Source organism: Mustela erminea, chromosome 19, assembly GCF_009829155.1.
Source record: "Mustela erminea isolate mMusErm1 chromosome 19, mMusErm1.Pri, whole genome shotgun sequence".
Classification (NCBI taxonomy): Eukaryota; Metazoa; Chordata; class Mammalia; order Carnivora; family Mustelidae; genus Mustela; species Mustela erminea.
In genome coordinates, this window is record NC_045632.1 from 6,345,306 (window position 1) to 6,371,929 (window position 26,624).

At 52.1% G+C, this 26,624-nt stretch overlaps 2 protein-coding genes across 3 annotated transcripts; both read right to left on the minus strand.

Moving 5' to 3' along the window:
* Positions 1-4,222: 4,222 nt before the first annotated feature.
* KLK14 (kallikrein related peptidase 14) lies at positions 4,223-9,065 on the minus strand. Of its 2 annotated transcripts, XM_032326410.1 has the most exons (5): positions 8,780-9,065; positions 7,761-7,932; positions 5,614-5,867; positions 5,339-5,475; positions 4,223-4,757 (listed from the first exon to the last, which is right to left on the minus strand). In XM_032326410.1, exons 1-5 carry the CDS (start codon positions 8,817-8,819, stop codon positions 4,605-4,607), a joined length of 756 nt encoding a protein of 251 aa, XP_032182301.1. In that variant the 5' UTR covers positions 8,820-9,065; the 3' UTR covers positions 4,223-4,604. The 2 variants fall into 2 exon arrangements, with proteins under 2 accessions (XP_032182301.1, XP_032182300.1); XM_032326409.1 differs by having other exon boundaries at positions 5,339-5,867.
* An 11,136-nt stretch (positions 9,066-20,201) lies between these two features.
* CTU1 (cytosolic thiouridylase subunit 1) lies at positions 20,202-26,252 on the minus strand. Its single transcript, XM_032325432.1, has 3 exons — positions 26,184-26,252; positions 22,481-23,030; positions 20,202-20,872 (listed from the first exon to the last, which is right to left on the minus strand). The coding sequence occupies exons 2-3, from the start codon at positions 22,986-22,988 to the stop codon at positions 20,298-20,300; spliced, it is 1,083 nt and encodes a 360-aa protein (XP_032181323.1). The 5' UTR covers positions 22,989-23,030; positions 26,184-26,252; the 3' UTR covers positions 20,202-20,297.
* Positions 26,253-26,624: the final 372 nt, after the last annotated feature.

The window sequence follows — 26,624 nt, forward strand, 5'->3', positions numbered from 1 at the left end:
TCATCTCCCACCTGGATTTTTGCAAATTTCCTATCTGGGCTCCATGTTTCTGGCCTGTCCACCTACACCCTATTTTTGACACAGCAGCCAGAGTGACCTTTTAAGAGAATGTGTGTCAGGGCAGGTCAGTCCTCTTCTCAAAACCCTACCTCCCACATTACTCGGAGTGAATGTCCCATTTCCTGATGGTGGCTACAAGTCTCTAGACATCATCCACCGTCTCTTCCTGCCAGCCCTTCTCATGCCAAGCACCCTCTCAGAGCCTCGTCCAAGCCACATGTCTGCATAGTTTCTTCCCTTCTTGTCCTCCTCTCTCTGAAGAGTTTCATGACCACTGTAGCTGGGAATTCCCTGGACAGGTTCAGCGGATCACTAGAAGGACTCAAAGAACCCAGAGAAGCTGCTGTACTGGTGGTTTCAGTTTATTACATGTACAAATACAGCATCAAAGAAGCAGAGGAAAATGGTGCACAGAGCAGAGTGTGGGAGAGCCCAGCCATGAGATTCGGAATAACTCTCTCCCGCATTGCTTCTTGTCCCAGCAGCGATGTGTGCTAACACATGCAGGGTACCACCAACCGGGAAAGATCCCTTGAGCCTTTGTGTTCGGGGTTTTCATGGGGGGTCAGGCACATGGCTGTCCCCTTGCATGGCTGACCTTATTCTCTAGCGCCTCCAGAGGCCAAACAGATACAACATGCCCCAAGGCTTCTACCATGTCAGTTTTATTAGGAGAGACAATCAGGCATGAGGAAGGCGGGTCAACAAAGACACTGTTACAGGCAGAAGAACTGGCAAGGGCCAAACCTTTCTTTCGGTATAGCTTTTGGACAACCCAGGCCTGCCGAGTTAACCCACAACCACCTACTTAAAATTCCTCCTCTGACATTCTCTATCCCCCTTATTCTGCTTGACTTTTATCCAAGGCACTCCCATCTGTAATACTTCGTTTTTTACTTATTCATTTATGTATTTCCTGTGTGCCTCTCCTTTCAAAGTGAGTTTCCTTGGGGCAGAAGTGCTTATCTGTTTTGCTTATCTGTCATAAAATGCAATGACTATTTGCTGGATGAATATTCTAAAAATATTGAACAAAGACAAATAGTCAATAAAATTCAATGAATATTCATGTATGTTACATGCGGATGTGACTTACATTTGCAGAATGAATTGAAAGCATTGCTGAGGGTGTGGGCAGACAGGAATCCTTCTAATCTAGACAAAAACCTGCCAGTTTTTGGTGCAATTAATCAAGAGTGGGTCTTCAATGATCCCACTTCTGTGTATATTCCAGAGAAGTCTTCTATAGGGATGTAAGGGGCATATCCCCAAATAGTCATTGCACTATGGCTTGGGTAGTGAAGGGAATCCAAGTGTCCCTCCTTAAAGAACTGGGTAGTTAAATGTGGTGGACGTCTATAGTGAGTTGGTCCTTCTCAAACTTTAATATGCTTTGTGTCCCTGAGGATCCTATTAAAATGCAGGTTCTGGTTCATTTGGACTGGGGTGGGGCCCAAGACTCTGACCTCTACAAGCTCCAGGTAATTCCGGTGCTGCTGTTCCCTAAACCCTACTTTGAAAAGCAATGGTATAAACTAGAGTAGTGCTCACCAATGGAAGTTTGTGTGATGGTGGAAATGCTCCATTTATCGGTACTGTCCAAAATGGCAGCCACTAGCCACATACAGTTACTGAGCACCGGGAATGTGGCGAGAACAGCTAAGGAATGGAATCTTAACATATATTAAATTTAGCCAATTTTAATTTAAAAATTAAAGGAGTGTGTGTGACCAGTGGCTACCATATTGGGCAGTACAGATGGAGAACACTCTAGCAATGAAAAGCAATAAATTAAATGAGCAAATGGCAACATGGAGAGGTTGTTAACACAGTGTTTGGTGGAATAAGATCTTATATTTTATACCTCAACCTTGGGGCACCTGGCTGGCTTAGTCAGTAGAGCATGTGATTCTTGATCTCAAGGTTGTGAGTTCGAGCCCCACGTTGGGCATAGAGACAACTTAAAAAGAAATACCTCAACCTGACTCCTCACTGACACCTGCCTTCCATGTACCCCATATAATCAAACTTAAGACGTTGGTGATTGTATTTGCACTGTTATTTTGCATACCTCTGAGACAGAGAAAGAAGCTGTCAATTAAATTATGATATAAAGCTAAGATACTAAGATGCCTCCTGATTTCAGAATTGTGAAAAATGTGAAGCAGCGTGCATATGAGAAGCAATAAAGTGTGGTACTCAACCATCACATTGTGGGGGACAGTTGGGAAATCAGGTTAAAGTAATCTTTGATTGAAACTATTCTTATTTAGCTTTTTGGATGTAAGCTAAGAATCACAGCATGGGCTGTGTCTTCACCTCACTAGGGCCCACATCTATCCCAGGACACAGCTGCTCTTGTCCCGTTTCCACCACAGAGCTTGTATGGCTGCTACATATGAGAGCCAAGGTGTGTCTGCATCCCTGGGACAGAAGGTACAGCCTCCATGTCCCAACAATTGTTGGAGCTGCTGTAACCACGTGGGTCCCAGATCCATCACCTGAGAACTCTCAGGTCCTGTGCTGCCCCCCACAAGAGAACAAGTGAACACTGGTAAGACCACACTGGCTTCTACTCCAGCTGAGCTCTGCAGTATCCCAGTGCAGAACCTTGAGGAAACAGATGCTAGGATCATTGGATCATTCCTAGGCAGACCTGTCCTGTGCTGTGCTGGTAAGGATTTAACCAAAAAAGTTTTTACCATTTTATGTGGTGTAAATACTCATCCTTGGGCTGATACCAACCTACCAGTGCAATGTCACTAGGCACAGTATTGGAAAGAGATGTGAAGAGCTCACTGTTACAGATGTAATACAATAGACAAATATAACTTCAAAGAATAAATATTAGTGAAAATAATTAGGAATTGATGAATGTTGAGTATTTATGGACCTTCTTTTTAATATTCATATTTAACTGTAAGTTCATGTAATTTAATTTTTAATAATGGTTGTGTTTACCACCTGGCTCTCAAAATTCCTAAAGATTGGCCAATTGGCTCTTATGGGGGCTGGTATGAGCTGGTCCTGGCACTCTCTTCTTTACTTTACTTTTATTTTATTTTTTAAAGGTTTTATTTTTTTAAGTAATCTCTACACCCAGCATGGGGGCTTGAACCTACAACCCCCAGATCAAGAGTTGTATGCTCCATAGACTGAGCCAGCCAGGTGCCCCTGTACTTTACTCTTAAATTATGTTTGTTGTTTCTTGTCTGTCACCTCCTGCTGGAGTCTAAGCTCAGTGAGGGGAAGCATTTATATTCATCTGGCTTGTTCAGAGCTCAAATTCCAGAACTTAGAACAATGGCTGGTGTACTGTAGGGGCCCAAAAAATCGTCTTTGGTGAATATAAGAAAGAGAATGAGATCCCTAACACAATGGCTTCATGTAAATTAGAAGCAATAGCTTGTGATGAGGCATGTTTTGCAATGATGCATGGTATTCAGGGCCATTTGTGTTGGTGCCTGTGGGGAGGGAGGGTACTGGAGTCAGGGATGACAGATGGAATAAAGAAATAAAATGAGAGCAGGTCTCTGCCAGGACTTGAACTCCAGAGGGTGATTAACTCAATTCTCTTCACCTGAGATCTGATTGGGAAAAAGAGGACCTTTTTATATGCATAGGGTTTTCCAAGAAACGGAGTGAATCTTTGCCCTCCCTACCATGGACATCAGCAGTCCCTGCTCACAGGACCCAGAGCTGAGGCTCAGGGAGGGCAGTCTTGCTCAGGGTCAGGCTGCAAGACTGGGTGTTTCCTTCAACCACACCAGACACTGTGGCTGGGGAATGCCCCCAGAGAGCAACACGCACCCCACTCAGCCTTCGTCAGGAACACAGCTCCTGGCTGGGCACCATGAAGCCACTGTAGGCATATCCATAGGATGAAGTAAATGAACCAATGAATGGAATTTAGGATTCTTCAGTTTTTATTATTAGTTATCTGGTTTTATTTTTATTTAATTAATTAATTTATTTTTATAGATTTTATTTATCTATTGACAGAGAGAGAGTGAGAGAGAGAGGACAAGCAGGGGAAGTGGCAGAGGGAGGGAGAAGTAGACCTGTTGAGCAGCGAGCCTGATATGGGGCCCTGTCCCAGGACCCTGGGATCTGACCTGAGCCAAAGGCAGATGCCTAACCAACTGAGCCACCCAGGCGCCCCTGTTTATCTGGTTTTTAGAGACACTAAGAGTTTTGAAAAATGTCTTCTTTGGGGTATGGTGCAAGTTTTGTGCTTTCGTGTTCCTATATCTGTACCTAAGGGTCCTTGAATAATGATATTGTGGGGGTGTGGAGAGAAATCCTGAAGGAACGTCTCTGGAAAGGAGAGTTCTGGGTCAGGAGTCCAGATCAAGAGGCTGGGGGCCAGGACTCTTGGGTCTGAGGGAGGAGGGGCTGGGGACTAGGACCCCGGGTCTGAGAGAAGGGGGCTGGGACTCTGGGTCTGAGGGAGGAGGGGGCTGGGGGCTGGGACCCCGGCGTCTTGGCGTAGAGAGAGCAATATCTGGGGAAGCAGATGCGCTGGTGTTCAGTTACACCAGCAATCATTTGCCCCGTATGGTTTTCCGGATCCAAGTTTGGTACTTGCACAGGTTGGTGTAGACTCCAGGATAGCCGGGAAGGGCGCAACGTTCCATCCCCCAGGACACAAGGCCCTGGAGCTGTCCTTTGCACACCAGGGGTCCCCCTGAATCACCCTAAAGGGGAGAGGCCGAAATGGAGACACCCATGGACAGATGGTCAGAGGCATGGGTGTGGAAAACCCAAGAGGCAAAGGTGAGGAAGGAGGTGGGCTGAGAGCCCTGGCAGGGCTCAGGAGATATCAGCCGGAAGGGTTGGGGTCACTGCCTTCCCTCTTCCCTGGTTCCTGCTGTCTCTGCCTCTTGGGGCTCACTACGCTGCTCTAGAAAACTGTATGCTTCTTTATCTCCCCGTCTCTGGAGTCACCTCTCAGGGATGGGCTAAGGTCTCTAGAGTCCCTGAGCACAGATTTCCCAGTGCCCACATGAAATAACAACAATGAGTGCTTTCCATGCACTACCACCTCATTCCACCATCTCCCCTAAGAGGTGCTACCCCCACCTGACAGATTAGTAAACTCAGGCACAGGGGATTAGGTCTATTATCCAAGGGTGTACAACTAGCAGGCAGCCCAGCTGTTACAATCTCTCTCAGTCTATGGGAGGCCCCTGCTGATTTTCATGCTCCTGAGATCCTTTGAAACCCAAGTCCCAGCCCCAAACAATCCCCCTCCCCCAGATCTCCTCCTGGGCCTCACCTGACAGGAGTCCTTCCCACCTTGGGGGACACCTGCACAGACCATGCCAGCAGTGATGGCTTGGGAATAAGCCCGCCGACACTCCTGATCCGAGGAGATGTTGATGTTCACACACTGCAGGGAGTTGGGGTAACTGACTGGGGGGCACAGAAAGGTTACAAGTGAGGGTTCTACCTTCCAGCAGGACCAGGAGTCTGGGGACTGACCTCCTCCTCCCTCAGACCAAGGAGTCCAGGCCCCCCAGCCCTTCCTTCCCAGGATGTGGGAGTACTCACCAATGGGGCTAGATGTGGTGCCCCAGCCTGACACATGGCAGGGGGTTCCTGGGCTTGCGCAGGAGCTGGTTATGGTGATGGGCCTCACTGCCCTCCCCAGCCGAACGGGCCGCTCCAGCTGCAGCAGCATCAGGTCGTTATTGTGAGTCCGGGAGTTGTATTGGGGGTGTGGCACCTGACGAACCACACGTAGCACCTGCTGGGTGGCCTCCCAGTTCTTCAGGTTATGCTTGCCCAGGGCTACGTGAAGGATCCTGGTCCATAAACCCCAAAAGTTGCACTGCTCAGGATCTGACCTGGAGACCCCTCCCCATCCTCTGGCCCCATACTCTACCCTGGTGATGAATTTTCCACAAGTCTGAACTGCTTACGGAGCATTTGATGGACTCCTGTGCTCCTTTTTCCCGCAACCTGTGCATTCTCTCTTGGGCCAATTCTACCATACACCCCTTCCTCTTTTGAGCTATGCTCTGCTTTCTGGCTTGGGTGTAAGGTGATAATTGCGAGTTCTTGGCTCAGTGTTGGGTTCTAGGCTCTGAATTCCAAGTGAGAGTCTGGGCTATGGCTCTAGGCTCTAAATCAGGATTGAAATGCTGGACTAGGCTCCAGGGAGGCTCCATCCTGGTCCCAGCCTGGCCCCTGGGTTCTAGATATTTTGAACGTTTGAGTCTAAGCTAGGATCTGGGCTTTCTAGATTGCTAATGGATCATGGCATACTTCCTAGATATGGGTGTGAGCTTCTGGTGTTAGGATAGGCTGTGGGTTCTATTTTGAGCTCTGCATTATGGTTTGAGTCTGGGTTCTAGAATGTTGATTTGAGCTCTTAGTCTTAGGTAGTCTCAATTCTAGATTTAGCAATGGATTCTGGACATGGATACAAGCTTCAGTTTCTAAGTTGCTAGGTTGAGTTCTGGGTTCTTGCTTAAGTTTTGGTTTTTGACCTGGGTTTTAGGCAATGGCTTGAGCTCTGTGTTTGAGCTTAGGGTCCTAAACATCAGTCTGAGTTCTTGATTCTTGGCTAGGCTTTGTTTCAGATGGAATTACAGTTATGGTCTGGGCTCTCGCTTCTAGACTGTAGTCCGAGCCCTTGACCTCAGGTTGAGCTCTGGCTTCTAGATGGAGCTCCAGAAACTTTGGATCCAAGTTTCTAAATGTTGCCTTGCATTCTGAGCTTTGCATTCTATATTCTGCACTAGGTTTTGGGCTCTGGGTCCTACATCAGACTTTAGTTTATGGCATTAGATCTGGTTTATAGGCACTGGGTGGGCTCTTTCTTGGATCTGGGTTCTATGTTTAGGTCTAGACTCTTGGAAGGGCTCTGAGTTCTGTATGGGGCTTCAGATTATGGTCTGCAGTTGGACACTAGGTTGAAGTTTGGGTTCCAGATGCTAAAAAAGAAGCTGTAGACTAGATTCTGAATTAGAAATTGCTTCTAGAATAGGTTCTGGGTCTGTCCTACATTCTGAGCTAATGTTCTAGCTGTAAACAGGGTTCTGGATTTATGGCTAGACTGCAGGTCTGGACTAGACTTTGAATTCTAAGTTTTGAGAGGTGTCCTGAGTTACTGAATGTAGACCATGCCCTAAACTGAACCACCAATCTGGAATGGGCTCCTAATCTTACTCTCTTCGTAGAGCTTGGCCTCTAGATAGATCTCCAGATTATATTAAGTACTACTTTTTGTGTGGGACTCTATACTGGCCTATGGGTTCTAAACTGTCAATCTGCTTTCAGAATCTAAACCAAGGGGCACCTGGGTGTCTCATTCAGTTGAGTGTCAGACTCGTGGTTTGGCTGGGATTGTGACTTCAGGGTGGTGGGATTGAGCTCCGCCTTCAGTCCTGCTCTCAGTTTAGAGTCTGCTGGAGATTCTGTCTCTCCCTCTGCCTTTCCCCCTGCTTGCTCTCTCTCTCTCTCAATAAATAAACAAATAAAATCTTAAAAAAAGAATCTAAACCGAGTTCAAGATTTATGGCTGGATTCCATATTCTGAGCTGTGTTGGTAATTCTAGGCTCTTATCCAGACCCCAAACCAGGCCCCAGCTACTACATTAGGTGCAACACAATGCTTGGGTTTCTTAGCTGAGCTCTGGGGCTCTAGACTCTGGAATTCACTTGGCACAAGAGTGGGGAAGGGGATTACTCACGGGCGTGCACAGTGAGCAGCAGTGATGGCCCACTTGCCTGACAGGAGGGCCCCTCCACAGAGGAAGCGACGAAAGGGACCTGCCAGTAGCGCTGCCTGCCATGGCTGGGAGTTCTGGACGCATGTGTAACCACCAATTATCTTGTTCTCATCCCTTTGGCTCTGTGCCATGGCTAGGAACAGGCAGGGGTGGGGTGGGGAAAGCAGATGACCAAATGCTCTTCACCTCCCAACTCTCTAGGACATCTGGGACCCACAAATCCCTTTTTATAACCTACCCCGTAAACCACCCATCTCTATCTGCCCACGCAGTATGAGATCTGTGAGATATGCCAAATGTTGGCCGTTATCGGCCAACATCTCCCCCCTTCACCTCCACAGTACAGCACTTGATCCCATGGCCACCTCATCCACGGCTCTGACATATCTACTATGATTTTATTCTCCCATAAGTAGTTTATATCATCACTTCTCATAACGTGTCATAGTTCCCCCCATTAACCTTTCTTGAACACACTCAAGGAGCTCCCTGTCCTTTTTCCAGCCTTCACACTCTATATGGCCACCCCAGGACCCACCGTCTTCCCACTGTCTTGCCCCACACACACTCCATCTGCTGATCCTCACTCCGCCCCACCCTCCAACCCCCTACCATCACCCTTACTCCCATCACCACCAACAGCATGCCATCTTTCCGTTAGTTTTGCAGCCTCCTTTTATATTTATTTATTTATTGCAGCCTCCTTTTAAATAAAACCCAGACAGGACTGAACAGTTCTCCACCAGTCCTCATTTATTTCTTCCCATCTCCTTCAACTCCGGTACCCTCATATCTCCTGATATCTCCACAACTCAGAACCCAGACCCCCTCCTAAAGGCTCCTCAGTCAAGACCCCCAAAACCACACCCATACCTTCTCACCAGGTCACCCCTGAGTACACTGGGTCCCTGAGAACCCTCCCCATTCTTCTCAGCATCTCCAGGGGACTGTCCTTACCTCAGACCCCACTGCTGTCTTACCTAGAGCCACGATCTGGAATGCTGTCAGCAGGAAGAACATTCTGGGGGCTGGGGGTTGGGTTCTGGCAAATGCAGAGAAGAAGTGAGAGAGAAGCAGGCTGCAAGAAACCCAGAGTTTGAGGGACAGAGAGGACCTTACACAGAGACCAAGACCTTTGGAGACATGGATGTACCTCTGTGTGTGGAGGACGTGGCGGTGGTGTCTTGCCTCCCTGTCACTCCGTGGAGGCCTTTTATCCTGGTCTGGGCAACTGGCCCTGCCTCCTGCCCTTCTCCTGACATTTTTTTTTATAGCCCGGTTCCTATTCCAGGGCTCCCTGTCCTATCTCCTCCCTCCCCTCTCTGGCCAGAGAAGCAGCCACAACATTAATGAGAACCCGCCCAGTGATGGTGTTTAATCTGGGAGGAACCTCAGGAGGGGGGACCCCAGGGCAAGGTGGACAGGATGGCGGTCTCACGGGAAGGTGCTGGGAGGGGTGGGGGACCGAGACACAGAGAAGTCTGGGAAATGAAAGAGAAGTCACATATGACCCAGAGATAGGGTCAGAGAAACACAGGCCAGAGAGAGGAGTCAGAGGGAGAGAGACTAGGGAAAGATGGGGAAGGGGAAGGAAGATGAATGTAGAAACAGGGACAGAGGAGGCAGATTGGGGGAAAGACAAGGGAACAGGGGAAGCCCAGAAACAGATTCATGGAGAGGGCAGAGTGGGAAAGCAGAGGGTGGTTGGGGGGGAACAGAGGAAAGAGGCTGGGGGCTGGGGGGCGGGAGGCACGTGTTGGGGGGAGGATGACAGGAATGGTGCAGACGAGTGCTGATACACTGGAGAGGAGGAGGAGGAAGATGAAGGGCAAGGCAGAGGAGGGGGAGACAGGGAATGAAAGGTAACACAGGTGATGGGGACACAGACAGAGGAGACAGGCAATCATGGAAGGTGACAGTTGCCATGAGGAGGGAGGGAGGGGTGGGGCTGGGAACTGGCAGGAGACAGGACGGGCAGGAGGCACCTGGGACTGCCTTGTTCCCCTAGGCTTTTGTGGTTCTCACAGTCTTGGGAGTTTGAGGAGCAAGGGGCCCCAGCAGGGAGGAGGGGGGTCAGTACAGAACTGGGGTCCTCCAGCTGAAGCTCTGTAGAGGGGCAGGGGCAGATTGGGGGACAGAGACAGAGAAGGAGACCCAGAGAGAGGAAGAGAGACAATGGTGAGGTGGGAAGGGGCTCCAGGTGGCCAAGGAGGGGCTCTGAGTTCGAGGGACCCCTCCTAACTTGGGGCAAGGCCCACTCCCCTCAGCACCTCCCAGCCTCTTAAATTCCTTAATGACTGCAGTTTGTCCCTGGGCCTGAGCAGGGCACGGTGACTCAGGAGGCAACCTCTGCACTCTCCCTCTCCTGACACCCCAGCACCACCACCCCCATCCCCCACCCAGACTGGCTCCCAAACCACTTTCCTCCCTCTCTGCCTGGTCTGCTGCTTAGCCCCTGTCTCTGTCCCTGGGGACTCACTCCGAGCATTTGAACCCACACGCCCACCTCCCTATGTGCATTTCTGTTTCCTGTGATCTGGTTCTGAGGAACTGAAGGTGTCAGCTCTGGCTCTGGCAAACCAGAAGGGTGGGATGCTGAACAGAAGGGAAGACACCCCCTAGGGCACAGGGGGCCTGGGAGGGGCTGTCTGCACCTGGGGACCCTCATGGTGACACGGATGTACGCATGACATAACCTTCCATGGAAACACCATGCAGGGGCACCTGGGTGGCTCGGTTCAACTGCCTTTGGCTCAGGGCTCAGATCATGACCCCAGGACCACAGGGAGCCTGCTTCTCCCTCTCCCTCTGCCTGCTGCTTGCCCTGCTTGTACTCTCTCTCTCCATCAAATAAATAAATAAAAATCCTTAAAAAAAAAAAAAAGAAAGAAAGAAACACCCATGCACACATGCAAATAGGCAAACTTATGCACAGAGACCTGGAACTAGGCCTTAAGAGTCTGGCTACTGGCCCTCGGGGATTTCCTGGGACTGATACAGCCTGCAGGAATTTATCTATGACAACATCGCCACTGGGGGAAGCTGAGAGGAGTCCATGGGATTCTATCATTTGAGCAACTTCTTACAGTCTGTAAGTATTTCCTTTTATTTTTCTCTCCATAATTTATTTCAAAATAAACAGCAACAAAACAGAATTTCCGGGTAAAGGGAGCTCACCCCCTCCATCTGAGCATAAACTTTGATTTGATGGACTCAGGGGGATCCTCTGCTGAGTTGAGAGGCTCTGGTAAGCATGAGGTCTCCCTCTGCCTAAAAAGAAGGCTCTGAGGGGCGCCTGGGTGGCTCAGTCGGCTGCGCACCTGTCTTCAGCTCAGGTCATGATCCTGGGGGTCCTGGGATGGAGCCCTGGGTCGGGCTCCGTTCTCGGTGTGGTCTGCAGTTTGCAAACCCTCTCCTGTTTGTGCTCTGCATCTACTGACACCCCAGGTGTCTCTTGACACTCCCTTTGCCTCTCTGCCTGTTCAGGATCTCTCTCTCTCTCTCTCTCTCAAATAATAAATAAAATCTTTAAAAATTTTTAAGTAAAATAAAAAGAAGGCTCTGCTTAAGCAGAAGCCTTTAGTGAACCCAAGAGAGCCCTAGTGAAAGGCTGGCCCATGCACCCCAAGTATGCTCCCCTCCTTCTCACTCCCCAGCCCAGCCCCCGTCCTTGCATGCTCCACCAGGTTACTCAGCACCCTCCTGCCAGAATCCAAAACCTGGGCCACCTGCTCACCACTCCACCCACCACCTTAGCAGTGTTGTTGGCTCTGACATGGGTGTGCAAAAGATATTCAGTGAGTGAATGAATGAATGAATGAACAAACAGATGGCCGGAGTCCTTGCCTTCAAGTTGCTCATGGTCTGGTGGGAAAGGCCAATGGAGCAATAGGAAACTTGGTCCAGGGTGATGTGCCCCTGAAAAGGAATATGGAAGGGCCTGATGAAACCCCAGGAGTGGGGAAGGGTTCCCGAAGGGCGGGCTGTCTCAGCTGGGGCCTGTGGTGGATGAGTAGGAGTTCGCCAGGGGGATGGAGGGAGTGTAGGGTGGTGGTGGGGCAGGGGGAGAGGGGAAGGGCTTGAGTAAAGACCTCCAGGCAGGAGGATGGTGACAGAGCTCAGAGGGCTGGAGGGAAAAGTGGCCAGGAGAAGCAGAAGCTCAAGGGCGATTCTGAGCAGGGGAGAGAAGAGCCCTTAGGATCCTTGGTGGAGACCTATCTCTGGAGCTCAGGAAGGCTGTTTGGTTAGAGACAGCGGCGGGGCGTTATTAGCTCAAGTGGCAATGGAAGCCAGAGTGCCTGCAGCCCATGTAGGGAGACTGTATCGAGCGAGAGGACCAGGGACATCTGCCCAGGACCCTAAGGAAGACCCCCGTTTAGGGGGCAGGGTGCTGAGAAGGAGCAAGGGGAGAGCTAGAAAGAAGGCCAGGAAAGGGTGGTGTTGGGAACGTTGAGATAGTTTTCCAGGAAGGAAGAGACTTGGGAGTGGGACCCAGTTGGTCATCGGGGAGACTGGAAGGTTTTCATGGCTGGTGGGACTGGAAGTGGGGTTGGGGGGTTGGGGAGGAGGTGGTGAGTGAAGACAGCCCTTAGATGGGGCAGGTGCAAGAGGTGTGTAACCATCCCAGGTTGGTGAGGAGAGGGGAAGGGGAGGAGGAAGAAGGAAAGACGTGAACCCCCACGAGAGCGTTCTTTTACTGAGGACTCGGCACAGCCAAGCGCTGTGCTATGTTCTTTTGTTTTTGTCCTTTAATGCTCAGAGCTTTTAAAAAATTGATTTGCGGGATGCCTGTCTAGCTCAGTTGGTGGAGTATGCGACTCTTGATCTCTGGGTAGTGAGTTTTGAGCCCCATGTTGGGTGTAGAGATTAATTAAAAATAAAATCTTTAAAAATAAAAAAAAAATTGAGGGCTGCCTGGGTGGCTCAGTCCGTTAAGCAGCTGGCTCTTGATTTCAGCTCAGGTCTTGATCTCAGGGTCCTGGGATGAGCCCCACGACCCGGCTCTGTGCTCAGCAGGGAGTCTGCTTGAGGATTCTGTCTCTCCCTCTCCCTCTGTGCCTCCCCTGCTCGCTCTCTCTCTCAAATAAATACACTTTTAAAAGAAATACAAAAAATTTAAAAAATTTGATTTTCTTTTTTATTGTGGTAAAATATACAGAACATAAAATTCACCACTTAAATAATTTCTAAGTGGACAGTTCAGTGGCCTGAGACCGCCATCCATCTCCGAAAGCTTCTGTCTTCCCCAGCCAGAGCTCTGTCCCTGTTCAGCACTTCCTCCCCATCCCCTCACCCCAGCCCCATCCCCTCACCCAGCCCTGCCCCCCACCCCCCCACCTCCATCTACTTTCCACCTCCATGGATGTGACCACTGGCATTCCCTCACGGAAGTGGAATCACTTTGTAACTGGTTTATTTCCCTGAGCACAACGTCCGCAAAGTTCATGTTGTAGCGTGTGTTAGAATTTCCTTCCTTTCTAAGATGGAATCATCTTTCATTGAACATTTTGTTTTACCAAGAATGCTCTCGCGGGGGTTCACGTCTTTCCTTCTTCCTCCCTCCCTGTCTCCCTCTCCCTCCTGCCTTCCTTAACTCTCCTTCCTTCCATTCAACAACACAGAGTACCTACTGTGCAGGAGTCACAGTTCCGAGCCCAGAGGATATAACCTTGAACCAGACAGAAATCCCTGCCCTGCTGAAGCTTACATCCTGGAAGTGGGGGCAACCAAGGGGAAGTTAAATAAGTACGACACATAATATTTCAATTTATCAGTGCTATGAAAAATAGTAACAAAGTAGGGAGTGGAGTAGGGTCAAGGAAGGCCCAACTGAGGTGACCTTTGGGCAAAGATGAAAAGGTAGTTGGGGATCTCCAGGGGAAGACTATTCCAGATAGAAGGAGCAACAGTGCAAAGGTCCTGAGGTGTGTCTGGCTGGAGCAGAGTGAGTCATGGAAATTGTGGACCCTATGGGATAGGTGCTATCTTGTCCCCATTTTACAGATGGAGAAACTGAGGCTGAGGGGAGGTGGCTGGTCCAGGGTCAGCCAGCTCGTCAGTGTAAGAGGAAGTATGCAAACTCCAGGGCTATAGGAATCTCCAGTCCACTACCAGAATCTTCTATTGTCTTCCAAGGTGATTTGAGGGTCAATTCCATTTATACACGGATTTGGGTGTCCAACACGGTTTTAGCACATTTTTCATAAATTAACTCACCAAACCCTTCCCATGGTTTCGTGAGAAGGACGCTCTTATTATCATCAATGTACAGATGAGGAAGAGAAGTTGCCCGCCCAAGTTTACACAACGCTGAGTGGTGGCCCCGTGATTCTATGATTTGAACCCAGGCGGAGAGCTCTTAAAAACCACAGGGAATGAGATGCCCAAGAACAAAGGGGCAGATGGTGCAACTGCCAGAGTGGTGGGATTAGCTCCAGACAGGAGGAAAGACGCCTCTTCCATTGTTCCAGGAAGGAAGGAGGAAAGGGCGGGTGAGGTTTCAGGTGGGGTGTGGGTCCTGTGGCAGGAAGAGGAGGGAGGGCCCTTGGGTTGGCTTCTGTTTCCTCCGGGAAGATTGATGCCAGCTCACCTCAAGGGGCATCTGGGCGGGTGGGGTTGGGGTGGTGAGGGCGGCGGAGAAGGTGCCCGGGTGAAGCTGGCGGTCAAGAATTTAAAGGGGCATCATTTGAGCAGTTGGACGATTTTGTTTTGTTTTTCTCCAGCAAAGAGGCACGTGTAGGACTGAGTGATGGTGGGAGGGATGCTAAGACAAGGGAGTTGAGGACTCTAGGTTGGGGAAGGGGTGGACTGAGGGGTGTAGGAAGTGCAGACAGAGGGGCTTGGCAGAGGCTGCATGAGGGGGTCAGGGTGCCTTTGAGCCGGAAGAACAGGTACAGCAGAGCCACCCACAGCTCTGGGAGCACGGGAGGCTGTGGTCAGGGAGTGGGATGTGGGTTTTGTGGCTTCAGAGGTGGAGACTTTCTGGATGGAGATAGGGGCCAGGGTGCTGCCCTGGGAATGGGTGACGGGGGAAGTTGTCCCAGACCACATTTAGGCCGGGGGTGGGGTGTGGTTGCTGCAAAACCAGGGGGTTCTCTCTCTTCAACACTCCCGACCTTGTTGTCAGGGAATGCCCGTCTCCGTCTTCACTAAAAATAAACATCAGGCAGGTTGCCAAAGACCGCGTAAACATCATCATGTTTAATCCCCACAGCAGCTTTATGAAGCTTAGATACTCTTACTAGCACCGTGTTACAGGGGAGGAAGTGGGATCTCAGACAAAAGTCACTCGTGCAAGTGGCATAGCCAGGCTTGGGACCTGGCTCATCCAACTGTTAAACGCCATGCTGTTCTGCCTTCAGATCTGGTTGTGTGCCATTGAGGGCAGGAAGTCCTCTGCTGGATCCCCAGCCCCTGGGACAGCCCAGCATACAATGAATGCTTGTGGAATGAGCACACAGACCCTCACCTCCGCCTTGTTGGGCCCCTGACCAGCTCTTGCTTGGCAATTTTTCTAGTACCTCCATGTGCCACATCTCTCTTCATCCCCCCATTGGCCTTGTGTAGTGCACACATAATCGCTCCCATTCTATAGATGGAGAAAACCCAGAGAAATGAGGTTAGTTGCCCAACTTTGCATGGTGAGCAAGGGGCGCAGCTGGGATTCAAACCTCAGCCAGTCTGACTCGATGCCCCTCTGCTGCTGATCTCACATGTCTGATTACCCAAACTTTCTGGGTAATCTCTCAGATGTCTCTGACTCAGCACCTGTATCTGCTACGTGCCAGGCAGCCTCTGTATGCACACCTGGGCACCCTTGATGCCAGGTCAACAGGCAGCAAACATTTCTGCCCCACCTCCCTCCATCTTTATTATCTCCCACTTATTTCTGTTTAAAAAGTGGGAGAAGATGGGTCCACCCCCACCATCCCCCTGGTCTTCCCCTTGTTGGTAAATGACACTATCCTTTTCCCTGTTGCTCAGGTCAAAAGCCGGGAGTGGTCCTGGATCCCTCCCTCACTCCCACCTCCCACTTTGGCAATTCCTGTCACCTTAGCGCCAAAATAGCCGTGGAATCCACCCACTTCCCTCCTGTCTTACCAAGCCACATTTATCTCTCACCCGGACAAATACAGCAGCCTAACTAGTCTCACTGCTTCCACATTTGACCCCTGTTCCCACTTTCCCCCCACCCTGCCAAGTCCAAGTCCAAGCAGCCAACATGTTCCTAAAGTATAAAACAGCATCATGTTACAACCTGCCTAAAACCCATCTATGATTCCCTACTGCAAATGGAATGAAATCCAAATGCCTCCAAGGCATTCTGTCTGGCTTGTCCATCCCTCCAAGCTCATCACTCCATCATGCACCATGCCTCAGCTCCCTTGGACGTCCTTGATTTTCTCCGCATGGTAGTCGTTTTCCCAATATAGGGTCTTTGTCTTTGCTGTTTCCTTTGCCTGAGACACCCTTCCTGCCACTGTGCCTATGATCACCTTGTCTGGAACAGACATTACCCTCTAGTTTCTACCTCAGCCCCTTCTTGGTTTCCTTTGTATGCTTTATTTCAATCTATAATTGCTTTATGTGTTTGCTTCCTTGTTTATTGTCTTTTTTGTTTTCTCTCTCTATGGCATTTATTACCACCAGATGTCCCTCACATCTTATTTACTTGCTTTCTTTTGGATTCTGTCTTCCATAACTTGAGTGTCATCTCTGTCAGGGCAGGGGGTTTTGGCTTCCTTATCTGATCTGTGCCCTGGCACAAAGCAGGTACACAGTAAACATTTGCGGAATGAAGTAACATCTCTCTCACTTGAAACTGAGGCTTCATGAGGGCTGGAACCTTGTCTTGCAGGTTCACTGCTGAATCCCCTGAGACGAGTCTGCTACCTGACATGCAGTGAGGTGCTCTATAAACAGGCCCAAGGAGTGAGATTATCTCAAAGCCTCCTCTTCTCCAGGATCTCTGCTTCTACCAAAAAATCCACTTGCCTCCAGAATTCCCGACTCCCTCCAGATATCTGCTTCCTTCCAGAATCTCTGTACCCAATGCTTCTACCTCTTCAGACCTGACACTAGACTCCAATTACCCAGGCTTGGGAGAGCACACACAGGGGGAAATGGGAAAGCCCATCTTTCTGAGACTGGGCTTTGAATCCCTAAGGGAAGGAAAGCTTCCAACTCTGGGGGATGAGGTTTCCGCATCATCAGCCTTGATCCTTTCACCAGATCCACAGCCATATGCAACAAGACTGAAGGATCCCTTGTGTTTATGTGGGGGCTGCAGTTTGCAAGGCCGAAGACCACAGCAAAAGTCCCACTCCATGATGATGACTAGGGCTCCCGTCTCAGCAACATCCCTACTCCACCCTCCATGCTTACTATGGCTTTCTCCCTCAGCAAAAGACTGTCCCGTGTTTACTACAGCCATCTGCCTGAGTGGCAAACATCTTTATTTCTGTTCAGTCTGTTTAGGACGGACTTCTCTTGTACTGGGGTTCATGTGGGAGCTCTTACGCTTACAAAACACAGCCTAGAGTTTAGTAGGATTCCCAGCCCTTGGTGAGTGCTTCCTAAATAGCCCTCATATCCATTCCCACCATCCCACTCCCTTGCTGCTGCTCTGTTTTGGCTTCTCCCTGCAGTCTTCCTGGACATGGCCCCAGAAGGAGTTTTCTGGTACTCAGAGCTAGTCCTGTCTGCTCCGAACCCTTCCTAGGGCTGGTGTTAGCCCCAGCAGACAGCCCTCAGTGTGCAGCAGCTTTTCACTCTTCTCAGGGGCCCAGACTCCTGGGCTAGCTCCCCACCAGCCCTCTCACCCTGGGAGCAGCCATTCCACACAGGTTCTAGGTGCTTCCTTACCTGCAGACCTCTGTACCTGCTGTTCTCTCAGCCTTGTCTCCCTCTCATTGCTTTCTGGTGCTCCCCCCCCCCCTTAAGATTGTATTTATTTGAGAGAGTAAGAAAGAGAAAGAGCAGAGGGAGGAGCAGACTCCCTGCTGAGCAGGGAGCCCAGTGTGGGGCTTCATCCCAGGACTCGGGGATCATGACCTCAGTTGATCCTGAGACTCTGGGATCATGACTTGAGTCAAAGGCAGACACTTAACCCACTGAGCCATCCAGGTGCCCCACCTTGTGCTCATTCTTACTCACCTTCTGGGGCCCGGTTGAAACACTATGTCCTTCAGAAGGCATTCTATGACGCCCCATGCTGAGCTGGGCACCCCACCTCTGGGCTCCCCTGTGTCCTTGCTAACTCCCTAGTGTGGGATGTATCCCTCTGTGTCCATGCTTGCCTTCCCCACCAGATGGGGAGCCCATTGAGGGCAGGGACTGGGGCTGACTCAGCTGTTTCCCCACTGCTCCACGCAGGGCCTGGCCTCTGGGAGGCACCTGCAAAATGTTTGCTGTGTGAATAAAGGGATGATCATTATCACTCCTCTGCTCAAAACTCTATGGCTTCTGTCTCAAAACCGAAGCTGAGCCTAAACCATCTGGTCCCTTTTAGCTCTCTCCTCCATTCCCCCCTCCACCACTCTCCCGTTCCTCAGCGAGCAAGGCTCTTCCCACAAATCTGCAGAGCTCGCTGCCTCACCTTGAATAGGTCTTTGCTCAGTTATCACCTTCTCCTCAAGGCCTTCCTATCCAGCCCTCAACTTTGTGCCTCTCAGCCTATCGATAACCGATGCTGTGTCTGGACCAGCCCTTGCAGTTCTCAGGTTTGCAAGATGCCCTCAACAATAACCATCAGGAAACTTGAAAAAAAAAAGTTTTTTCTTTTTTTTTTTTTAACTGGAGGCCATACAGCGACGTCACAATGGAGGGTGGGTGCACGAGTCTCTGGGGTTCTGCTTTTATTGGGGCCTGGGGGGTTACCTAGGGTTTCACAGGCTTACTCTTCATGAATTTAAAACATGAGTGGGGAATTTAAAGCGTGGGAAGAGTAAAAACAAGCTGCAGGGTGATTTTGATTTATAGGAATCAACTAAGATCTCTAAAACAAAGAAGCCTGGGGGACGGGGAAGGCGGCCTGGCTCTTTATCTAGTCGTGTGGCTGGCAGTCTGTTTGCTGAGATAGCCATCTTTGAAGTGGATGCCTTGGCAAGCAAAGCCTTTGTCAAGCACTTGCATTACAAAAAAGAGAAAACCCAACCGTCAGGGCTTACACTACACCTACTTAAAGGTTGGCCTGTTTCCATCCCCTGATTTATTACCATCTGAAATACTGTGTATTCAACTTATTTTTCTCCTCGCTTTTTTGGCCTCTCCCATTTGGGCAGGTGATTGTTCACTGCGGTCACGGCTAAAGTGCTCAATAAATATTTCCGGAGTGAAGAAATGCATGAACGCATAGGTCTTGAGGTCAAGGAAGGTTTCCAGTGGGGCCTTAATATTTCTGCTAGATCGTACCTCTCGCCCTTGGCCCCTGGTTCAGACCAGGGAGACCAGGGAGTCGGTGGCGGCAGAGAGCAGAGCTCCCACCTGGACAGCGGAGAGAGACCTTTGCCAACAATGGCCACCTGATGTACAGGTGTGGGTACAGTGACCTCTTGTGGCCAAAGCCTAGGATAGCATCTTCCCAGCTCCTATGTGGGGCCCCAGGTCTCAAGTGAGGTCTGAACAGAGGTTGAATCTGAATGGAGACAGGCTTAAGTGTAACCCACACACTGTATTTCAAAGGCTTAGTACAAAAAAAAATACTGTAAAATATCACAGTTTTAAAATAACAAGATAAAACTGTAATATCTGGGATATTTAGGTCAAATATGTTTATTTGGGTCAAGTAAAATATATTATTAAAAGCTCACCTGTTCCCCTGCCCTTTAAAAAATATGGCTCTTAGAAAACTTAAAGTTAACATTTGACTCACATTATATTTCTGTAGCGTAGTGCTGAACCACAGGCAAAATCTAAACACCCACCGACCACCTGGTGTGGAGGGACAAACTCCAGCGCGGCGACCTCAGGCCAGTCACCCAGCCCCAGGCTGCAGTCCCCGAGACTGTGGTGCGGATGAAATCAGACGGGGCAGCGCCCGCAGTGTGTAGAGCGCTCAGAGAAGCATCCTGATTTCCAGGCAGGAGAGAGCCCATGGAGAGAAGCGGTTCTGCTTATCCTGATACCGGCAAATATGTCACATAGTAGGTTCTGAAGAAGGGTTAGGACTCTCCTGAGCATGCCCAGAACCGGGCAGAGTACTAGGCAAGCAATCCCCCTACTCCTATTGGCTCCAGAAAGGAAAGTTGTTGAATTCTCTCCTGGTCTCCAGCCCCTCCTCCCTCAGACCCTAGAGTTCTTGCCTCAGTTCCACCTTCTCCAGCCCCCAACGCTCCTCCCTCAGACCTCTGAGTCCTGGCCCCAGCCCCCCAGGCCCTCCTCCCTCAGACCCAGGAGTCCAGGCCCCCAAATCCTCCTCCCTCAGACCCAGGAGTCCAGGCCTCTAGCCTCTCCTCCCTTCTGCAGGGTCACCGGTGGCAGGGCCCAGGCGGAGAGGGTTTATTCGCAGCGCTCCTTACAGGCTGCCCCGCACTCCCCGGCGGCGGGGCCCGGCGCAGACCGGGGGTCGCTGGGCGGCGGAGGCGGCGGCCCTGGCGGTCCCTCCTCGTCGCGCCCCCCGCGGCCCTTGCCGATGGCCAGGCGGGGCCGGCCGCGCTGCAGGCCGTCCAGGAGGGCGCAGGCCTGGCAGAGCACGCGGCTGGCCAGCGCCCCGCAGCGGGAGCAGGCGCCTGGCGGCGGGGGCCGCGCGGCCGGGGCCAGGGCCAGGCGCTCGGCCGAGTGCACCAGGTCCAGCGCCGCCGACGGCCGCGCCGCCTCCAGGAGCTTCAGCAGGTCGCGCGCGTGGCCGCGGAAGGCCTCGGGCGCGTAGACGCACTCCTCCGAGAAGTAGTCGAGGCGGCGGAAGTGCGCGTACAGCACCACCTCCTTCTGCGAGGCCAGCTGCAGGGGGCGGCAGCGCGGCAGGGCGCCCCCCTCGCCGCGCGAGCCCAGGCCCCCGCCCCGGGCCAGCCGCCCCGCGTCGCCCCGCAGGAAGTTCATGAGCACGGTCTCTGCCATGTCGTCGGCGTTGTGGCCTGGGGGAGAGAGGGGGAGCAGGTGAGGCGGAGGCGCCACCGTGGGGCAGCGGTGACCCAGCCAGACGGGGAGGGGCCTGGAGAGCTGCGCGGCGTGTGCGATCGGGCCATGGAGACCCCATCCCAAGGACCCAGAGAGAGACGGTGATGTGGAAAGTGGCAGAGTGGGTGACCGGGCCATGGAGACCTCACACTATGCGGCAGCCAGGACCCAGAGAGATGCAGAAGGGGTGTAGGGAGCAGCAGGGAAGGGCCAGACAGGACCACGGAGGCCCCTGGGCACCATGGGCCAGCCAGGTGGAGGCTGGAGGTGGTCACTGTGAGAAACAAGAGGGGAACACACACGGGCTCCCAGGGGGCAACTTGGGTGCCATTAGCCACCCACTTATTACCAACCAGGCCCTGTGCTAGTTGCCTTTTCACGAAGGTAGTAAAAGTGCTTTGTGCTACAAATATCATTTCAGTCTCAGAAGTGTGTTTCCCATTGCACAGAAGTCAAAATGACATTAAACAGCAGAGATTCTCAAGTGAGTCTTGAGCCTCTGGGAATGCAGATTACTGCATTTAGAAAGACCAGGAAGGAGGTAAGGGAAGATTTACACAACAATCGCCATAAAAAACATAAGCTAAATCTCTACTAATTTGCATCTTGTTATCTTAAATGTGAGTCTGTATAACACAGATAGTAAAACACTGGTCTTCTCAGGGCTTTTCCAATAGGCCATACTAACCCTCCTCAGGGCCTTTGCATAAGCTGTTTCCTCTGCTCAGAACCCAACCCCTCTGTCCACCCTCCACTGCTTACTTGAATGGCCTTCAGGTCTTGCCTCACTCTGGAAATGCTTTCTAACCCCTACTTTTCTCCTTCCACAGGGTGTTCCTGCTATAAACTGGCAAAGTCTGTGCGATTTTCCTTAGTAGAGCTTTTCAGGTTTTAAATATGTGTGTGAGAGAAGAGCAGGCACAGAGACTGTCTTGTGTGACATTTGCGTAAGGTCTACCATTTTCCAGTCTCTGGTCTAAGCGCCTCACACGTAAGTCACCTAATGCCCAACAACGCTGGGACCTGGATATTATTAATAACCCCATTTTACAGAGGAGGTAACTGAGGCTAGGTATTGCTCTGGGCTACCTGGCTTTGTAGCCTATTGTGTACCTGGTACACAATAAATGGTCAAGAATCACATGTGGAAGTAATGACGGGGAGAGGGTAAGTGTTATCAAAGAGGAGAGGCCGACAGAGAAAAGCAGTTCAAGGACTGGGGCGCTTCAGAATACAGTTGGCTTCTGATGGGCGGTACCACTTCACTGGCCTCCTTTTGTGAAAGGGGACACAAAGAGTGTCATTTTTTTAAAGGCAGGGTACCACAGCCCACGGGAGTACCCCTCCGCCCCTCTAGCTGCCAGTGTGACGGCAGTAACTCAAAAGCTTGCCGTGATTATCCCGGCCCGCGAGCTACGCCCGTGTGCCTTCAGCGAGCACGCATATCTGCTTCTCCTCGTGGACATCTTCCACCCGGGGGCACCCACAGCATCTCCCCACCAGATCTCTGCGCAGCCCCCTTTAGGTGTCGGCCCTCGCCCCTCCGCTGCAGTGCCTGCGCTCACCTGTGACGATGTGTGTGGCTCCCACGAGGCGCGCCCCTTCCTCCAGCGCGCGGCGCCGCAGCACCCCGCAGAAGGTGCAGCAGGCGCGGCTGCGGCCGGTGCCGGCCATGCTGCGGGCCACAGCGTCCATCGTCCAGCCCTCGAAGAGGTCTGCATAGGCCACGACGGTGAGCGGGAGGTCCCAGCGCGCGGCCTGGCGCCGCACGGCAGCCAGCGCCGCGTCCCGGTAGCCGCCGATGCCCTCATCCACCGCCACTAGGCGCAGCGAGACGCCCAGGCGCGGCGCTAGTTCGCGCAGCACGTGCGCTAGCACCGTGGAGTCCTTGCCGCCGGAGGCGCCCACGGCCACCACGGCGCCAGGTGGCAGCAGGCTGCCCGCCAGCACCGTGTGCAGCACCTCGGCCTCGAAGGCGGTGCAGAAGCAGGGTCCGCACAGTGCTTGGCCGGAGCGTGGGCGGCGGAGGGCTGCGCGGGCCGCGTGGCAAGAGAAGCACTGCGGGGCGGGCATCGCGGGGCGGGTTCCGGGTGGGCGGGGAGGAGCTGGCTTCTCCTGGACAGGGAGAGAGGGGAGGCGGGTTACATGTGGATGCTGGCTTGCGGGGTCGTTGCCTCCAGGGAGGCTGCCAGCTAGCCCTCCTGCCCAAATTGATCCAGGGCCAGGTATGTGCGGGTCTGGCTTCAGGAGGCTTCTAATGTACCCCATTGTGCACCAAGTGGAGAAGGAGCCTTAAAGAGTTGGTATGGGGACGGCAGTGGTGGTGGTGGTGGGGTTGATGGATAGGAGAACACAAGGAAGTTACACTCAGAATTAGGTTGTGACCTGTTGGGGTGGATGGGGTCTGCATATTAAGCAGCAGTGTCAGTCTCCAGGGAGGCCATTCCTGTTAGAGCAGGAATCAGAGGGACAGGGTGGAGACCTTTGACCTGGACCCCCAGGGCTTTTTAGAGAGCCTGGAAGAGGTTAGCAACTCTGAGGATACAGGAGGGCTGGGGGACTGCAGCTCTGTTTTGGGGGACAGGGGAGAAATGGGAAAGACCAACTGGATTTCACTTTGGATGGGGGGATACTGTCTCCAGGAGTGAGCCCCCATAGCATCCTATGCAGGGCAGGGTGATCGCCAACTCCAGGGAGACACAGAGGCAGCATCGATCACATCTCCACGGGCACCAACTGGGGCTGCTTCTGTTTCCTAGGCAGGGTGAATGGGCCTCCAGGATTGGACTCAATTTTGCTCCAGTGTCAGAATCTCTCACAAATTTCTGTGGACTTACAAACAGGAATTGGCCCATCCTTGGCCCCCTTCTGTCCCCCTCCTCCTACCTCGTCCCTCCCCAGCAGAAACTCCGATCCTCCAGCCACACCCTCCTTGGTGCCACACGCCTGGTAAACCCATAAATATCCACCAGGCTCAGTACCCCCTCCCCAAGCCACCACTGCCTTCAGCCTGGCCTGGTACAGGAGCCTCCGAGCAGGTCCTCCTGCTACAAGGATTTGCCACAATATGTGGAGTGACCTTATGTGACACTTTGTTTACTGTCTGTGACTTCCTGAGGCAGGGCCCATGCCATTCAGATGTCTAATAGGCATCTCAAAACCCAGATTCCTGATTCTTCCTCCCACACTTGCTTCTCCTGCAGTAAAGAGCAGCCGAGCCTTTCACCTGCTTAGGCCAGAAGCCTCGGCGTCCGGGACCCCGGCCTGCTCTTCTTCCACTACTCTTCTCACTCTCCCCGTGGGTGACTCCAAATTGCAATGTCGAGTCACAGCTGTTCCTCCACACGTCCCACCGATGCCCTAGAGACATCCTCAGACTCCAAACCCCAAATGCCCACATGGAAGACAAGTAAATCCCGTCTGACTATAGCTTCCGCACAGATCCAGAAGCCAACACTTCTCGTCATCTGTGCGGCGGCCACCCTAGCCTGAGCCACTGTCTCTTCTCACTTTGGGAAAAGCCAGTGGCCTCTGAGGCTCTCTGGGATCTGGCTCTCTTCTTCTCGGACCTCGTCTCCCCCTCCTCGCTCACGCTGGTCTGTATTCTCAAATGCTCCAGGACACAACCTCCCACAAGGTCTTCGCACTGGCTCTTCCCTCTGCTCGGAGTACTTTTCCCTGTCTCTGGGCCAGCAAGTAGCCCTCAGGAGCCATCAGCCGTGCCCATCAGGTGCATCTGTCACAGCTGAGCAACAGCCCCTTGCAATTTTTTTCCCTTTTGACTTTTGACTGGATCCTCCCTCTGCTCTCTGCAGAGTCTCCAGTCTCTTTTGGAGAGTCCCCTTCACGGTCCTCAGGTCCTGCCCAGCCCAGTCTCCCTGTAGGTGACTCTGACTTCTGATGTCCATCCGTCTGGTCCTCCAAATGCCCCACTGAGGATCCTGGTTAGGCTATCTCTCAGATCCCAAGTGCCCACATTGGCCAGACTCCAATACCCCCCACCCCAAGGCAGAAATCTGTTCTTGCCCAGCCGTTGCTCGGCTCCTGACAGCACCATCACCTCCCACCCAGCTCCTCCACAGGACAGAACATCACATCACCTTGGATTCATCCCTCCTCTTGCACTAAATCTACAGTCACCCAGTTCTGGGAGTCTGTCTCATGGCAGGTGTTGAGTCTGTGGAGCTTGTCAGAGACTCATAGGCCATGATATGGAATCTGAATTTTATTCACAGAGGGTTTTGAGCAGAAAAGGGATATGATCTGACCTAAGTTTTTGAAGAATGCCATTGACTGCTGTGTGGGGAACATACTTGAGGGGGCGAGAGCAGAGGCAGGGAGGCCAGGGAGGAAGCTATGGTAATAGCCAAGGTGAGTCACAGGTGGCCCGGTGGGCATGGTGGCAGTGGGAGTGGGAAGGAAGGGTGGGACTCCAGACCTGTTTTGAAGGTAGAGTCCATAGGACTTGCTCAAGACCTGGATTATGGTGGAGGCTCAGCTGATGAGAAAAGATGAATGGAGACGATGTGGAGGTTTTGGCCAGAACCCTCAGGAGGATGATGGGGCCATTCTGTCAGGGGGGCCACCAGGAATTCCAACCGGGCAGTATCAGGTTTGAAATGCCCGTTAAGCATCTTCCTGTGGAAGATTTTATGGATCCAGCCTGGGTCAGGCGCCCCCTCCAGGCTCAGAGAGCCCCTAGTATGCCTCCATCCCCTCCCGACCGCGACTCTACCTGTCTGTGGCAGACCTGACCCTTTGGGGCACTGAAGGCAGGGATTAGGTCTGCCTCATCCACCACCGTCTCTGTCCTCCCCCAACCCCCCGCTCACATTGGGCTTGGCACAGTGCCGCGCTCGGTAAATAAATGTAGAACATGGGATTATAAATGCCCCCAGAAGAAGACACGCGGACCCCAGGGATGCTTCTGGACTGCAGCTTTGTCAGACGGATCATAGTGTGTGGCATCCTTCTACCAGAACAGACGTTCGAGGACACACTAGGGGCCTCCTGGTTGTACCCGATGCTGTGGAGGTGGGCAGGGAGATGGTGGAAACCCCACCTGCGGGAAGGGATGTGTGGATAAGAGACCGGATGGACCACCATGTCCAACATGGGGATCCTGGCCAGAAGGCCTCTGGGACGGACACAGGAGTTAGGGAATCATGGGGGCTACTGTCACCACTCCCCGAGCCTCACAACTTCACATGCCATCGCAGTTTAGAGCAGGGGCCCATGGGCCCATCCGCTGCAGGAGGAAGAACTTACCTGGACACAACGCGGTACCAGGACGTCCAAACGGCCCCACACGCGGAAGTCTCTCACGGAAGTGGCTCCGGAGACTACGACTCCCAGAAGGCTTTGGGGGCTGTCTTGCCTACTGCTCCCAGAACCCCATGCGGCAACTCCTACGTACCTGAGGCTACTGGGCTTGCTGGGCCAACAACTCCCAGCAACTCTTGCGGCCTCTTCTACCGCTTGCTGGCGAGTAGCGCCCGGTTTCCTTTATGTTCCTGCGTAGGTCTTGGGACTTCGCAACGCTGCGAGGTTTTTTGGTTTTGGGTTTTTCTGGTTGCTGTTGGTTGTGGGATTTTTTTTTTTTTTTTCCCTGTAGCAGCGCGCTGTTACTGACACCGTGCAGGGCACTCGCAATACGAAGCAGCGGTTTGCGGATTACCTGCTTTTGTGGGATTATTATAGGCTCTATTA

Bases quoted from the DNA above. Each gene is read 5' to 3' on its own strand.
- KLK14 (XM_032326409.1), bottom strand. From the start codon at position 8,819: ATGTTCTTCCTGCTGACAGCATTCCAGATCGTGGCTCTAG. The intron at 7,933-8,779 runs GTAAGACAGCAG...GCCTGTTCCTAG, and splicing joins ATTCCAGATCGTGGCTCTAG to CCATGGCACAGAGCCAAAGG. The intron at 5,868-7,760 runs GTGAGTAATCCC...TTTATGGACCAG, and splicing joins GCTGCTCACTGTGCACGCCC to GATCCTTCACGTAGCCCTGG.
- CTU1 (XM_032325432.1), bottom strand. From the start codon at position 22,988: ATGCCCGCCCCGCAGTGCTTCTCTTGCCACGCGGCCCGCGCAGCCCTC. The intron at 20,873-22,480 runs GTGAGCGCAGGC...TCTCTCCCCCAG, and splicing joins AGCCACACACATCGTCACAG to GCCACAACGCCGACGACATG.